The sequence below is a fragment of the Phaethon lepturus genome, unplaced genomic scaffold (genome assembly GCF_000687285.1).
Source record: "Phaethon lepturus isolate BGI_N335 unplaced genomic scaffold, ASM68728v1 scaffold4143, whole genome shotgun sequence".
In the NCBI taxonomy this organism is placed as follows: domain Eukaryota; kingdom Metazoa; phylum Chordata; class Aves; order Phaethontiformes; family Phaethontidae; genus Phaethon; species Phaethon lepturus.
This window is the reverse complement of record NW_010529556.1, coordinates 19,838-36,354: the sequence shown is the minus strand read 5'-3', so window position 1 is coordinate 36,354 and position 16,517 is coordinate 19,838. Positions and strand designations below refer to the sequence as shown.

General features: G+C 44.2%; 1 protein-coding gene across 1 annotated transcript; it reads left to right on the top strand.

Moving 5' to 3' along the window:
• The first annotated feature begins 2,365 nt into the window (after positions 1-2,365).
• Positions 2,366-14,862, top strand: LOC104618386 (meprin A subunit alpha-like). The gene is made up of 13 exons (XM_010283963.1): positions 2,366-2,408; positions 2,485-2,529; positions 2,643-2,696; positions 4,435-4,475; positions 4,562-4,637; positions 5,505-5,622; positions 7,044-7,219; positions 7,425-7,646; positions 8,542-8,688; positions 11,458-11,673; positions 12,008-12,481; positions 12,669-12,842; positions 14,819-14,862. The coding sequence occupies exons 1-13, from the start codon at positions 2,366-2,368 to the stop codon at positions 14,860-14,862; spliced, it is 1,830 nt and encodes a 609-aa protein (XP_010282265.1).
• The last annotated feature ends 1,655 nt before the right edge of the window (positions 14,863-16,517 follow it).

Here is a 16,517-nt window from a genome sequence, read left to right as displayed (position 1 = left end):
CAGGAATGTAAATGTGCTGGGTATTCCCTTACCTGGTATCAGTCTTCGGTATTTGAATTTCAGATCAGAAGAGCTGTGTTGGGTGACACAAACAAAGTAGAAGCTTTTCTGCAGTGGACAGCGTTGTGATTTAATGACTGTCCCATGCTTGATCACTCTGAGGATTCATGATTTGGGTTCTCCTGTCCCCTTGTCACCTACGATGCTGACATGGAGGGGTGTGCTCAGCAGCTGGGGACTTGGTGCAAGCACAGTCAGGGGAGCCACCATCTTCTCTCACCGCAGAGTCCAGGAGCTGCAAAATTCAGCCAAGATGCCGGAAACTGGAGTTCATTTTTATGGGCGCTGAAATTACTGTTAGTTTTCGCAGTGGTAATGCCTTAATTGTAAGTAAACAGTCACATGGTAGGGGGAAGGAGTTGAAGGATAGGCAGGACTTTCTTTTCAAGGTTTAAATTGAAGCGTATAGGGGAAAAGGGAAAAAATAAGCACGAGTCCCTCTTCTGAGGTTCTAAACTTACCTGCTAGCAATGTGAGGACTTTTAGGGACGGGGCCATGCTGGGTGCCCACCACAATGAAATACCCTCAAGCTTCCAAAAGTCCTGAAAACTGTGAGGTTTTTAACAGGCAAGGTGTGTTAGGCTCTGTAGGGCATGGACTGCCTATAGAATTTGGGTTTGTACAGGACCTTGCACATTGGACTTTGCACATCAGGACTACAGTTACCAACTAGACCTTGGCTGATGCTGTGGTGTAATTAGGAAAAATTTAAATCACAACAAATAACTATATAGCTACAAGAAATAAACCACCAGCATTCTCTCTCTTCAGAATGATGCACTTGTTTTCTCGGGGATATAAATGCAAGCACCATCCTTTGAATATTATTATCACATGCTCCTATCTGCATTTTTTTTTGGCTAAGGACCTTACTACAGCATCAACAAATTGAAATGTTTTTACAGAAGGCCTGGAGTTCATCTCAACAACCTACCACATGTTCCTATAAAATCAATTTAGATAGTCCAGTGGCTTTTAAGAAAAGGTCTAGTGAAATCTTTACCATTCTTTATTTTTCATACTGCCTAGAAAACATCAATGCCGTAGCTAGGTTTGTATGCAGTCATGGAGTCACCATCACTGGAAGTGCTCAAAAAACTTGTAGACATGGCACTTCGGGATATGGTTTAGTGGACGTGGTGGTGTTGGGTTGATGGTTGGACTTGATGATCTTGAAGGTCTTTTCCAACCTTAACGATTCTGTGATTCTGTGATTCCTGTCCCATAACAACCCTCCTACCTCTTACAATGCTCCACACCTGGGGTCTCACAGGCTGGGAGGAAAGACTGCCAGCAGGCTGCTGAATATCTCCTGTTCTTCCCCTCTGCAGCCCAATCGGGTCAGTCCTTCCCCTGAAGGATGGGGTGCAGCTGGGCGAGTGAGCAAAGGGGAGGCAAAGGCAGCAGCAGCGGCGTGAAGATGAGAGGAGGAGGTGCAGGAAGTGTGTGGGAGCAAGAGAGCTGCAGGACCATGCACAACCCCGTCATGTGGTTGCCAGGAGGAGAAAACCTCCAAACTGTTGGAGGCAAAGCTCAGCCCTGCTCTTTCCTTCTCACCAAGGGGCCTTTCTGCCCTGCTTCACCATCGCCCACATGACTTATGTCCAAAGGGAAAGTCCTGGGTGGGATTCCCATACAAAACACTGGGAGCAAATGGCTTCATACCCATGTGAGCGGGACCAAACCAGGACTCCTTGCTCTGCTCCTACTCTGAGGGCCAAGATCTTTGAGATCTCCTGAGGAAACCCAAACCAGCACATTTTGTGTTGGCATTCTGTTGATTACAAAAATAATGTTTTTTTTAAATTAGAGATGATGTGTTGCCCATAGAATCAAATGAAAAAAAAAATGACATCTACCAAGATGTTTGCAGAGATACAAAAAAACCACGAAGGAAATCTTCTTTTAAAGTTATTTATTCAGGTTGCAGACCATAAGCCTCTTCTTTTGAAGAGGTACTATTTCTATACTCAGAAGCTTTGTTGGTCTTATATCAGAATGGGGCCAGGATTAAAGAGTGAGATTATTTCTGAAGAAGTCACAGAAATGTTAAATAATTCAATAGTTCCTGATTGCTACAAGGGTTAACATGCTAAGAATAGTTATAAAATGGGGAGGCAAACTGGTTATCGGGTTGGTTTATGGCTATATCTGATAGGATTAAAATCTGCTATTCCTTTTAAAGTTCAACTTTTTTGATGGCTTATGCTTATCAGTACTTCTGAAGGTTATTCACCTGCAGGACGCTATATCTACACTGGCAGGTAGCAACAGACGATCTTCTGAAATGGATTCCTGGAGGATATGTTGTTTCACAGCGTTGGTTACCTGCTCCTATGCCTTTACGGTATTCCCATCCGCTTCTCCATTTGCTGACTTGGGACCAGGGTGAGATTTCACTTCATTTGTCGGGGATTTTGAAACTGTACTTTCTATGTTTCAGATCCAAAACTCTGTTGAAGACAGAGGTAAGGATGCAACATTTTTATGTTAGTGGAAGACTCTCAAACATCAAGTAGGGAAGTATATCAAATCGTGTCACTTAGTCACTAACTTGTGTGTGTATTATTTCTTTTGCTAGTTGATGATGTTGATGGAGGGCAGCTTAGAAAGGATATTCCAGAAATAAACTCAGGTAAGTCAGGACAGTAAATAAGCAGAGTGTTGAATTGTTACAGAGATCTGAGCTAGCCTTTGGGGACCACAAGTCTGGCAGATGTGGTGGCACCAGAGGGAACTGAAAGCTCCCTCTTATGTGAGAGAAATCCCAAATGTATCATGGATATGGTGAGTATTGCAGGGCAGTTAAAAATGGGTGGGATGAACCCCAGCTACTTCTGGAGAGAAGCGAGAAGACTCCCCCCTTTGGAGTCTGGTGGCAGTCAGAGAAGATGGAAAGGTGGTAGCAGGGCATGAGGCAGACGACGGAAAGATCCATAAAAGGTTGGTGTTGGAAAGGGAAGGTGAAAAGGCCAGAAAATTTCCACAAGGATAATTTTGTAGGAAGCCCAGGATCTTAATCTTAAATTTAGATACACGCTCGACTGCTCCCAGGGAAGGGTCAGCAACCCCTGGACCAAATCTGCATCCCTCCCCACTGCACTCTTCTGCAACACGACTCCCAGGGAAACCATGGCAGTGGCTCTAATTCAACTTCTGCTTCACTGGTGTGCATTTATCTTAAGTGAGTTGGTTGATTTCACATGACCAATGACCAAGATATGAAGCTTAAGTACCTTCATCCCTGCCCCAGAGTTTCAGAGCATTGCTTTGAGAGAGTTTTCATTTCCTGACATTGCCTGTTATCTGCTTTAAGGTCTGGTGTAGGTTTCCTCTGGTTTTATTGACAGAACAGAAACCGTGGTGTAGTTGTTGGTGTTTTTTTTTTTTTCTTCTTCTCTCCATATCTATGTGAGGAGAATATAATTTATTTCTATAACAAAAGGTCTGAAGATGAACGGTCTGTGCTGAGATTATGCTTATATGAGGGCATTAATTGAAAATGTTACACTAGCAGGACCACGCTGTGGCTGGAGTTTGGGCTCAGGTCTGCGTGCGGAATTTGGCACCTCAAAAAAATAAGGGTATAAAATAAAAGTCTCAAATGCTGTGCTTTTAAAGCATGGAAGATGTGGATCAGCTGCTTAAAACACAGGTGTCGGTTGCCAGTTCAAATACATCTCCTCCGGCACCACTCTAGAAGGGGAGCGAGTCTCCCAAACTGGCCCATGTGGATATTTTGGATACCCTTGTGTATCTCAACTGGCACCAGACACCTATGTTTAGGCAACTGCATGAACACATGGCTGTAATGGGATCTGCGACATGTAGCACATCCATAGGTACTGTGGAGTAGGCATTTAGATTTAACTGCCTGAGTCTGAGCTTAGTTCAGATTGAGGTGTTTGAAAAGGTGGACTGAACTTCTTCCCTCTCCAGAATCCTTGTCTTTCTCCTTTGATCATACAGGGAATCCCAGATGATTAGCCTAGATTAGCTAACTACTTAGATTTAGATGCTTATCTTCTGGACAAATCCGTTCCACTTGATATATCAACTTCAATGTTTGGAATTCCACAGTTGTTTCAAGATACAAGCCTGGGAAAAATAATAAAATCTCCTCTGGGCAGCTGTTATGAGATTGTTATGGAAATCTTTATTTAACCCCAAATCCTCCTTTGCTGCAGACGGAGGACTGGCATGTTATAGTGTGGCAATGATTATTTGTTTGCTTGTTTCTGGGCAGTTGCTGTTTAGAGAGAGACGAGTTGGTTGATGAGGCATCCTGATAGATTGTGTGGTCTCTGAAGAAAACACATATTGTAGTTCTTGACATGTTAGTCAGACCTAAGTGGTTGTTTATCTCATTTCAGAAACGGGAAGGAAGCTTTTTGAAGGTGATATTATCTTACCGGTACGTGCTGCTGATCTAAACCCACACCAGCAGGAGCACACATTGGGCTTAAAATGTTAACCCCAGGATGTTGGTCTCATTAACAGCTGGAGAGGAACGCTCTGAGGAACAGCTCCTACAGATGGAAATTTCCCATCCCCTATATCCTAGCTGACAGCCTGGGTAATAAGATTTTTATTATGGTAGCACCGTATTACCTGCAGTAAATATGCTCTGGTTTTGTCCGGCTCCCTGGGCTGCTTTTGTTTCATTTGCTGTCACGTTATGTGGCATTAATGCCCGTGTCACTGCTGGCCAGACAGAGCGACGCAGCTCTGCCCCGGCGCGGGTCGTTTTCAGCGTAACAGCCCCAGTGACCAGCCAGGTGCCGTTGAGCAGCCAAGATTTAACCAAGATCAGTGTATTTGGCTGAGATCTCTAGATCAGGAGGTCAGGAAATCCTGATCTCAGGAACATGCATGTTGATCTACCCCACCCTTCATGCCTTATCTCATCTTAACAGCCCCCGCTCGGTACAGGCGGAAAGGAAATGCAGATATTTTATACGTAAAAAAGTTCAGAGCATTCTCCCTTCTTGTTTCCATTTTATTTTAGGGTCTATTTTAAATATTGAACAATTTAGGTGCAAAAACCAATAGCAAATCAGTGTTAAAATCCTGTGGATCTCTCCTGTGTTTACTAGTCCCAAGCTCAAAGTTGACAATACTTGAATTTATATAATAACATGCAATAAAATTACCCAACAAAACCTGAGCAATGCCCTGGATGTCCAAAAGCCTGCTTGTTTGTTTCAGCACTGTCTAATAATATTTATGTAATGAAAGATATTATCTCTCCCTATGGCCTCTGCCAAAATTACTCCAGTCAGGGGATTCTGCTAACAGCCTCCTGCTCTTTTATCCAAGTAGATATTTTTTTATACGTGTTCATATTTTTAATGCATGCTTGTTCATATTTTCTATCTAGAATTATACTTATTTACAGTATTATAAAAGAACAACTGTTACTGTGGTCCTCTCTGTGTTTCAGATCTGAATGCTAAAGGAGTTATCCTGCAGGCATTTGACATGTTCAGGCTGAAGTCATGTGTTGATTTCAAGCCCTATGAAGGGGAACAGACTTACCTGAAATTTGAGAAGCTGGACGGGTAATTTTGCATTAACAGCCTCGTTTGTACCACCTTGTTTGATATGATAGTTTTTCCAGCTCAGGAAACATTAATTTTCATTCTTGCTTGTACAAAGGACATAAATACCTGAGCCAAGTTTCTGTCCCAGAGCTTACTCATACTACACCGGAGATAAAACCAACGCAAACAGACTAACCAAATGTATTATTTGCATTTGGTGTTCTCTTAATATAAGACAACACTATTTTATTTCCATTTGCATCCTAGCTACTGAAGTGAATCCCTTGATACTCTTTCAGGGAAAACAAGCAAGTAACTTCGTGCTGGTGTAGTTAGGGGCAGGGTTTGTCACTAGTGGACACACACGGGCACGTAGCTTCCTCCTTGCTTTCAGATGCAGAGTTGGGTTTACCTGACCAAATGTCGAAGCCAACAACCTCTACCACTGTGAGGTCACCGCGGGTTGCCTTTGCGCTCAGTGGGGAGGAGGTGACTCCTGCAGGCCACAAACCATCTCACCTAAAATAGAAGTCTAAAAGAGGTCTGGTGACTCACATCCCAAATGCCTGTTACTGTCCAGGGACTGTAAAGGTGCCAGGAAAGCTGATTCAGCGGCGGATGCCAGCTCTGTGACTGTCTAAAGTTAGGTCAGAGGATCTCCCCGCTTGCTGAGAAGGACCATCAGGAAGCTGGTGACACCAGCTAGTGTCTGTAGGGACACTAGGAATGTAGCCTAGGAATCCAGTGTAGATCTGCCTGGGGTGTGGGGAGACTGGTGCACAGCATTTTAGAGCAGCCTTTTTTATTAAAACACAAAATGATGAATTATTTCTGAATGGACATGAAAAGTTAAGATTTAAATCTGTATTTAGGTACCAAACCAGGGAAGCCAATGCAACCTGAGTTCACTGGAGGCTGCTCAGCACCTTTGAAAATTGGGCTACTTATTTAGATAGTTAGGTAAACATACACATAAACAACAGCCAACGCAGCGTATGAGGTTGTGAGGCACCTGCTGCACTTTCCTGTGCATCTCATCTTCTGCTACTCCTCTTCCTATATTGGCTGAGCTGGGGCTACCCAGAGTTGAAGAGCAATAGCATTTGCCTTCACCACCTCCTTTACAAGAACTGCAGCCAGCTGAAGAATGTGCATGCACTGCCCTCCAGAGAGTGCAAAAACGAAACAAGAACACCAGTCACAACTGGGACAGGGACTCATTGCCAGGCTGTGGCAGGATGCTGAAGGTACACACATGTTGCTCTACATTCAGGCATTGTGTATCTACAGTCTTGTCAAGACTGCAAAACTCAGGTGGGAAACTCTTAAAAAAAAAAAAAAGCAACATTTACCTTGATCTTGTGGTTGAGTTAATATGTAGATACAAATCATAGAAGGTATTATGCAAAATGAGTGCAGTATCAGTCTTTGCCTTACAGGTGCTGGTCTTATGTGGGGGACCTTCAGAGTGGCCAGACAGTGTCTATAGGAGAGAGATGTGACTATAAAGCCATAGTGGAACATGAGCTCCTCCATGCCCTGGGATTTTACCATGAGCAATCCAGGACAGATCGTGATGACTATGTTCAGATATGGTGGGATGAAATTATTGAAGGTAAGATGCAGGTCTGAAATGATTGAGAATTGTCTGTAGATGCATGTCCCTTTTTTCACAATGCTAAAGTGCCTCTGGTTCAGAATGGCAGCCTACATGTTGACAACTGGACCATTATTTAGTCACAAGTGAAGCATTTTGAAATGGTTACATGCTAAGTTTTATTTCTGCTCTTACCTAATCACTTGTATATGTTTTTCTCTAGGTTTTGCATATGCCTTTGACAAACACAATGATAGTTTCCTTGATGACCTCAATACCCCATATGATTATGAGTCAGTCCTGCACTACGGACCATATTCTTTCAACATCAATAGCAACGTTCCTTCTATTACAACAAAAATTCCTGAATTTAATGAGATCATTGGGCAGAGGTTGGATTTCAGCAGAATCGACTTACTGAGGCTGAATCGCATGTACAACTGCAGTAAGTCCTTATTCTCACATGTGTATTTGAAAATCCTTACTCAAGCTTCATGATAACACGGATGGAGTCACCTGAGAGGAGCAGGAACACTTCACCCTTGGGAACCTCTCGCAATGTTAAGAGAAACTATACTTCTTATGCAGCAGCAAGCTCCATGGTGGCCAAGATCCCCATTTCTTTATAGAATACCGCTGAAGTGATTCAAAGGTCTAATACTTTTCATTCACACGGACTTTCCCCTAAAATTACTTGTAATAGTACCCGTTTCCTTTTTGGGTGATGATCATCATGCTGTTGATGATCATAAAATCTTCAAGTAATAGCAGTCTGGAATTGGGGTCTCTGAAATCAGAGTATTTCAAGTTCTTTTTTCTGCCTATGTCATCTTTGAGAAGACAGTTGGGGTCAGGAGCAAAAATGAGGGTAATTGTGCTTTCCAGCTCCACTGGCAAAGCTATGAAAGTAAATACTCAACACGCTCTACAGTACTGACTTACTGTGTTAACATACACCTGAATATTCCACTAGCTTCAGCAGAACTACTTCTGATTTACACCCTGAAGAGAGAAGTGGGCCACAAAGCCTATTCCAGGCAGACGTAGAGAAAACGATGGATGTCTGAAAGGGAAAACTAGCACATAGGGGCCAAGCTGGTTCCTGCAAGGTAATACTCAGCTGAGAATGGGAGGAAGAGATAAGATGCTTCTTTCAGGAGGAAACATCATTTATGTGTGGTAATAGAGATGTAGATATGAAAGCCTGTGTAGTGTTCAGTTGTATTAAGAACATATTTCCTCATAAGTGCTGTCTGTAAACACTCTGGAATAAGGTTAACAGCGAGAGCCTTATTTGATGTTAATGGACATGTAAAAATATGTTACACTATTCCCGGCAGCTTCGAGCCTCACTTTCTTGGACCAGTGCTCCTTTGAATACATCAATATCTGTGGGATGGTGCAAAGTGGACAAGATGGTGCTAACTGGGACCACACATTGGGCAAAGCAGGAGATGAAGACCATACTTTGGTGGGAAGCTGTACAGGTAACAGATGTAGTTTTAGATGGTCATCAGACTTTACCATGCTTTTATGAGATATGAGAATGAAGATATACAGAAATAAGTCATTAGAAATACACTTCTATTAATGTTAATCACTGTATACCTCATGCTAAACATGACTCTTGAATTTCCACATAGAAAGGCTAATAGTTTTAATTTGAAATGTTTAACCCTTCTTTAAATCTCCTCCCTACATTGTAATATCTCATGAAGAAATGACATTTTGAGACTTGCTTAGGTGCTGTAAATTGGTGGCAGCTCCATTAAAATGAAGGGAGCTCCACCAGATTGCCACAACTGACTTTAGTGACACTCCAGAGAATTTAGTCAGGTGAGAGTCTCCTCCTTTTATGCATACGTTACAGGATTTTGAGTAATTTTCTAGTTTTTGTTTAACGCTGAAAGACACATTCCCTTTGTACAGGAGTGCACCTGAGGCATCCCCACAGAAGTATACGCATAAGCAAATAACACAATACACAAATCTTGTTTGTAGACAAATTCGGACATCTAAACCAAGACAGGATGATCAAAATAGGAAGCTGAGCTTCAGCAATGTGTCACGGAGCAGGAGGAAACCCCCTTCAGAAGACTTCTTCAGGGGAGGGGATGTTGCGTGACACAGAGCCGTATCAGTTTCCTGTAGCTGCTGCTCATTCAAAGTCTGTTCGAGCTGCACCGCATCGAGAGGCTGAAGGATTATCTGAGAAGCAAACCCACAGTGGGTTCCCCTCTTCCCAGGAGAGTGTTGCATGGGATCCTTTCGATCGAGGCTTTCTCCCTGGCTGCACTGATTTGAACAAATATGAGCATATTGAGTTCTGCAGTATTTTGATTGGTGCCAGCACACAGGAATTGAGTAGGGTCTGTTGTTTTCAGAGGCAGTGGGGAGAAAATTAAACACTGCAGAGGAGTATCACGTAGACAGTACAGAACTCCTCTAGCAAAAGTTTCTTTTAAAAGTCAAAAGAAATGCAGCTGGTCTGTGTGCAAGTGGCCACAGGCAGGCACATCTGTTTCCCATAACACCAGTGGTGGTTAGTCACAAAAGTGTTTCACAGTGCAGGAGAGGAAAAAAATATACTGAATAGCAAAGCAAGGTAATTCTGTGGAACTTGTTCCCGGGAAGGAGAGAGCAAGAGATGGCTTTTGGCAGTAACAGATCGTGTTTGCTGCCTAAAGCTACGTTTGGTCACCGTTTGGAGATCCTGTGGTTATACCAAATTTGCAGGCAGTGAGGAGGGCAGCAGGCGCGTAGCAGGCAGGCGAGGGGATGCTCCTGTTCTCCTCCCATGCATGGGTTCGAGAGGGCAGACGTGCGCCCGGTGAAAGGCACAATGCAAAAAAACAGCACTTGGAAGACCCTTTGAGCGGGGAGCAAAACGAATTGGAGGGTTGTTTAAGTCCCATCGTTGGCAATGCCTTGTTTCTTAGAGGAACAGGCCTGTTTGGCTGTTGCTCGATGGGTTGTTTCTTGTGGTTTGCAGGGTGTGCGGTTTGCTGGCGCTGCGAAGGCTCTGGATGTGTGACAGGGCACGTGGCTGGTCCCTGCCTCTCCCGGCCGGTGACAGACAATTAACTGCTCAGCTTCAAGGAGGGGGAAGAAAAATGTTTAAAACCTAAGCAGCCGGCCTTCCTGGGTTTCCTGAGAGCAAACGGGTCTGAGTTATTGGAAAATAAGCAGCTTTATTGGGTATTTGTAGGGGAGCCTACTGCAGAAGGCCAGCAATGCTTGTGGGAACGCATCCCAGCACAGGCATGCAGCTGGAAACGGGGGAAGAGAGTGGAGCTCAGAGCGGCATCAGGTGACGGTTTCGGAGTCGTCACTCTCTGCTGAGTCCCTGCTATTTGCATCCGTCGGCTCCCGGACAGACAGAGAACTGCAAACCCATAGAGGCGGCCACAGGGAATTTGGAAACCCGCAATGCGATACAGCTCGAAAATGTCCTTGCTGCCTGGAGGGAGATTTCCTACAGAGAGGGGATGTATCGAGGCTATTAGGTGAAGCTGCTGCACTTGACTCCATTGTCTTCAAGAAGCTGATTTAGAACTGGAATATACCAAAGAGAGCTGATGCGGAGGATGAGGGTTCAAGTGGTCAGCCTTTGTAACCGGGAGGGTAAAGGCTCAGAGGAGGTATCACTCCAGCCCGCAGACTTGCAGGCTAACTATGAAAAAAAGGAAATAATTTCAAACACATGAGCATGAGAGGGCATGAGTTAGTACAACATAAATTGTGGCTGGAAGTGAATAAATTCTTCATCCATAGCAGAAGTAAGGCCAAAAAAGTCTTCACCTACTTTTATAGGGAAGTCTGATCTACTGATAAAAGGCTTACAAGGCACGGTTTCTAGACAAAGCAGCAGACTGAAGGCCTTGGCCGAACAGGGCCCTTCCAATGCCTTCCTAGCTTGTCTTAAAAAAAAAAATCCCTGCCCAAGTGCATCCACTTACATTTGTACATGTTGACAAGACCTGGCACATGAATGGTTCGTACTTCATTTCTGAAGACCGTCATCAGATGTGTTCCTCAACCAAACACTAGTTTGCAAGCCACATTTCAGTGCATTTTCATTTTAATATTGCTTTGAAATGTAGGGAGAATACTTTTCTATTGAATTCTTTTTTCTACTTTGAAAATAACTTTCTAACTCAGGCAAGTGGAAACTGCACTAAAGCTTACTTAGCACTGGCATTTCATTACTGAATGGATCAAAATCTTTTATGACATCACTGTTTTGTGCTTCCCAGATAGAGGATATTTCATGCACTTAGATACAAAAACTGGACATGCTGGTCAGTCAGCTCTTCTGGAATCTCGCATCCTTTATCCAAGGAGGAAGGAAAAATGCCTTCAGTTTTTCTACCGGTTAAATGGAAGTCCACAGGATAAGCTAGTTATCTGGATTAAGAAAGATGATGGAACCGGAAATGTTAGAAGGATGGAAAAGCTGCACACTATTACAGGTAAGCAAAAGTATGTTTTCATATCTGAAGTGCTGGCAAACTTTGATGCAAGACAACACTGGCGTGGTTTATCATATGAAAGCTTGCTCAAGTGTCCAGTATAAATCTAACCTTCATTTGCTTCAGTTGAGTAACTCCAGAGTTAGTGCCCCAGAGAACAGAATTTGCCTCAGAATTGGTTTCCTTAAGGCTGTTCCCAGATTAACTAGGGTGCAGGGCGTCAGACAATCACCACCCAAACAAACAGGCCACAGGACGCTTGAGGAAGACACAGCTTGATTTGGGATTGTGTCCTGGACTTTCCATTCTCACATATATTTATTTCCCGCTTCAGCTGATGGAGAACATCACTGGAAATTGGCCAGCATTCCTTTCGGTGTCCAAAGCAAATTCCGGTATGGCTTTCAGGGCATCAGAGGAGATCCAGCCACGTCTGCGGGGGGGATTGCCATCGATGACACCAGCCTGATGGAGACAAACTGCCCCACCAACGTCTGGCACATCAGAAACTTCACATCCCTTTTCAACAGTACTTCCAAAGGCGATTATATCATAAGCCCTGTATTTTACAGCTCGGAAGGCTATGCCTTTGCTTTACAGCTATATCCTCACGGAAGAAATTCGTCACCCTACATGAATTACATGGGGATTACTTTCCATCTCTGCAGCAGTCCCAACGATGGCCTTCTTGAATGGCCTGCTGGACACAGACAGGTTGTCTTGTCTGTTTTGGACCAAGATCCTGATGTAATCCACAGGATGTCCTTCAGCCTCAGCTTTACTACAGACCCAAAACAGCTAGTGTACGGTAAGTCAGAGTGCACCAGCGAGAAATGTAGAAACACAGAGGTTTGCTCAACCTGGAGAAAAGTGTTGGAGGCCAAAAGACTGGGCAGATTCGCTCTGCACATAACACCGCTGGGCTGGATAGAGATCAGCTTTAATTACTTTTATATTATATGTTATATATTATATTATTTATATATTCACAACAGGCAGAAATGATACCCTGCAGTGGGACAAACCATCTATCACTGGAAATTTTTCTTCTGTCTGCAACTGCTACATGAGCCCAGGTGTTGGCTGGAACACATTCCTGACCCACAGGGAGCTGCAGTGGAAAAAATTCCTTAAAAATGACAGTCTTTTCATCTTTGCTGATTTTGAAGGTAGAGTATTATATTAACAGAATCCCCACTGGAACAGAGCAGGTACATATTCTTCTGTTTGTGAGGAAAGCACAAAAGATGAGGGTGATTAACAAACATCTAAAGAGTCATCTATTTCAGGAACAAGGTTTATAAATCCCTAGTGATTTGAAATGCCTGGATTTTTGAATACCCAATACAAAACCCTGTGGATGACCTTGATTCTCTGGTCCCTGGAGATCAGATTTTCAGGACAGATTATACTTCCATGTTTTGAAGATCAGTCTATTTAATGGTGTTCCTATTTGCCACCACCCCTATATCACTTCTGGCTTAAGAAAATTTTGGTTTGAAAAACAAAGGGGTTCTTTTTGGACCTTGAAAAACTGGCAGAAGGAAGTTTTGATCCAAAGCTTGTCTCACTAGGTTGCGATTATTGTCAGGATTGTGTGCAGCCACTCTGCTCTGCCAGAGGTGGCAGGGAAGGGGAAGAAGGAGGAGAAGACCTGTCTGGTGCAGATGACAGCCTGGCAGGCAGGTATTCCTCTGAGCAGGCCAAAGGGAGAGGTGGCTGTGTTCATCTTACCTTGTGTTAGGTGTCCAAAAATAAACTTTCTAGACTCCCTGGTGGGTCAGTTGAGAGCAACAGGTACCTCTGTGGAGCAGTTGATCCCATTCCTTTACAGCTGTGATGAATTGCTCTTCTGACGTGCTGATCTCCACTGGCTGCAAAGAAATCCACCACTGATGACTGATGGTGGGTGAGATGAATCCTATCACCCTTCTGAAGTGAGTTTCCTTTGGAAAATGGCAGTGCCTGGAAAGTGGAAACACTTTGTGTAGGTAAATAACCGTGAGACCAGACCTGACCCTAGTAGAGGGGTCAGAGCACTTGTCTCAGGTGGGAGAGGACAGCTGAGAGTACGCTGTGATAACCCAGACTCACTCCACACGACCAAGGGCTGTGAAGACCAGGCTGTGAACTCTGCCGGCAGGAGCACTTCTTCCTTGCTCTCCATGAACAAGAGATGCAGAGTTCTTGTTTTCATTCCAGCAGAGAATGAAGAAACTTTTGAGGCAGCAAGAGCTTTTGCAAGGTGGGAAAGCAGTTTCCCATGAATGCTTAACCAGGATCGTGTGCTGCCTAATAAAAATGCAAAGAGCAGTCTACATTTCTGGCACACAGAATGGCCCAGCTTTTCTGTAGGTTATGTAGGGCATTCAGCAATGTTTCCAAGTCCCCTTTAGCAATAAGAAAAGCAGCTGAGGCCTCTCTGTTTCCCTGACAGCGCTTTGTACCGGGAGTAATTCACTGGGGGAAATTCAGTCCCGCTGAGTGATATGGGTGCCAGTGGTCCCAAAAGCGTTTGCAGTTGCTAGGTGAAATTGTAGCTAAGAAACTGAAAGACTTGTTAGGAGACTGCATTTAGTTTCCAAATGTAGACTGGTTCAGCCTCGTTTCTAGTCCTTAAATTTAATATGGTCACATTTATAAGGTTCCAGTCTCTGCATTTGAATATTCATTTTGATACCAGGGTGCCTGGTAGCTATGGGGCAATGTTACATTGCCCTCTGATGAAAGTTGGAGGTTGTCTCTGTATAACTACTGAGGGTCTGCCCCATGCCTCCCACTTCTCCACAAGTCTTTCCACCCTCTCTCCTCCCCTCCCAGCCCTGTTTCAGATCCCCTCTGACCCAAACCCTTTTCTCTCTTGCCCCAGTCTCCCTCCAGCTTGGTAATCCCAGGATCCCCTGGTGGGGTTAAGAAAGACACAGATGGGAGCTCCATGCATGCCTGCAGCTCTCTGCCCTTCCATTTTCCCCTCCCACCTTCTTCGCTGGGTACTGCTGCAGCTTCTAGAGATATTTAGATTAATTGTTGTTGCTTTGTGTCTTGCCCCTGGAATCAGCCTGAAAGTCATCCCAAAACAGATGATAGAACTGTACTATATACTCCATGCATTAAATTAGTTACTTTTTTTTGTCTTTTCTTGCAGATCTCACCCCTCTGGTTACATCTGAGGTTCCAGTTCATCCTTGAAGTGCCCTCAACCTCTTCAATTACAAGTGCAAACAGTCATCCATGACAGATAAAATATATTACTTCCCTAAAGAAGCTGTATTCTGTGGTTTCTGTATTTTAAGAATTTGAACTAAGCTTCCCAGTTAGTTTTGAGAGAATAAACCCATAGACTCCCCAAAGATTATTTTGGCCTAAGCAGCAAAGTGCTTCTCTTAGTTATATAATCTTTTTTCTTCCCATGTTTTACTCTTTTTCTTTATCTTTGTTGGTGGCAATGCTTACATCCCAGCTCTTGTGTCTGAAGTCTCTCTGTCCAGCCTTCCCTAGACAGAAGCACCTGTGCTTGACTTTCCGTGATCCTGTTCCAGGAGTTCCTTTTTCTCCCCATGGCCATTACCACTTCTTCAAGCCCAGCTTTTGATAATGCTCACTCCCAAGTGTTCAGGTTATTAGGACACTGCTAAAAGAATATCATACTTCCCTACTTTCATCTGTGTCTTGACACAATTCAACATTACTGAGAAGTTTTCATGAAAGCAGAATGGGAATTTGTTTGGATCTCATGGTGGGTTACCTTGGCTGGCCACCAGATGCCCATCAAGATGGTCTATGACTCCCTTTCCATCAATAAGACAGGGGAGAAAAATACAATGAAATTGAGATCGGGACAGGGAGATCACTTACCAATCACTGTCATGGGCAAAACATCCTCGTCTTAGGGAGATTAATTTATTGACATTAAAACAGACTAGGATAATGAGAAATAAAAACAAATCTAAAACCACCTTCCCCCCACCCATTCCTTCTTCCCAGGCTCAACTCCACTCCTGACTTCTCTACCTCTTCCTCCCAAACAGCCCAGGGGGATGGGGAATGGGGCTTGCAGTCAGTTCATTACGCAAGGTCTGCTGCTTCTTCCTTCTCACTCTCTTCCCTGCTCCGGCGTGGGGCTCTCCCCGGGGGCGGGTGCAGATCTGCTCCCCCGGGGAGCTCCATGGCCGCAAGGGCACAGCCGCCTCCCCGGGGGCTTCCCCAGGGGACCCTCTGCCCCGGCGCCCGGAGCCCCTCCTGCCCCTCCTGCTCTGGGCTGGGGCTGCAGGGCTGTTCTCCCCCATGTTCTCACTCCTCTCTCCCAGCTGCTCTTGCACAGCAGTTTTTCCCCTTTCTTAAATATGTTCACAGAATGCTATTAATGTCGCTGGTGGGCTCAGCTTTGGCCAACGGCAGGTCCATCTTAGAACTGGCCGAAACAGGCTCTGTCCAACATGGGGCAACTTCTGGTGTCTTCTCACAGAGTAGAGAAGACTGTAGCCCCCCTGCTACCAAAACCTTACCACATGAACTGAATACAGGTTGCATCTGGGGATGCATACGTTGTGCAAAGTGCTAAATGTATATATTAAATTGCATTAGTATCGCATGAGATGTCTGCATAGCCATTGTCCTCTACGAACTCAAAGGTATGCCCACGGAATGACTTACCTTTAGACATCCTCTTTAGTTTCTTGGGTAGTTTTTAAGTTAAGGGGACTAAAAACCAAGTGTTTTTTGAGATTACTCTGACTTTGCTTAGGTTTTTTGTTCCTTTCTCACATCCGCTGCTACACATTTGCACATCCTGGACTTTTACTCTCTTTGCTTTTATGTGAAAACAGCCTTTACATGACATGTCT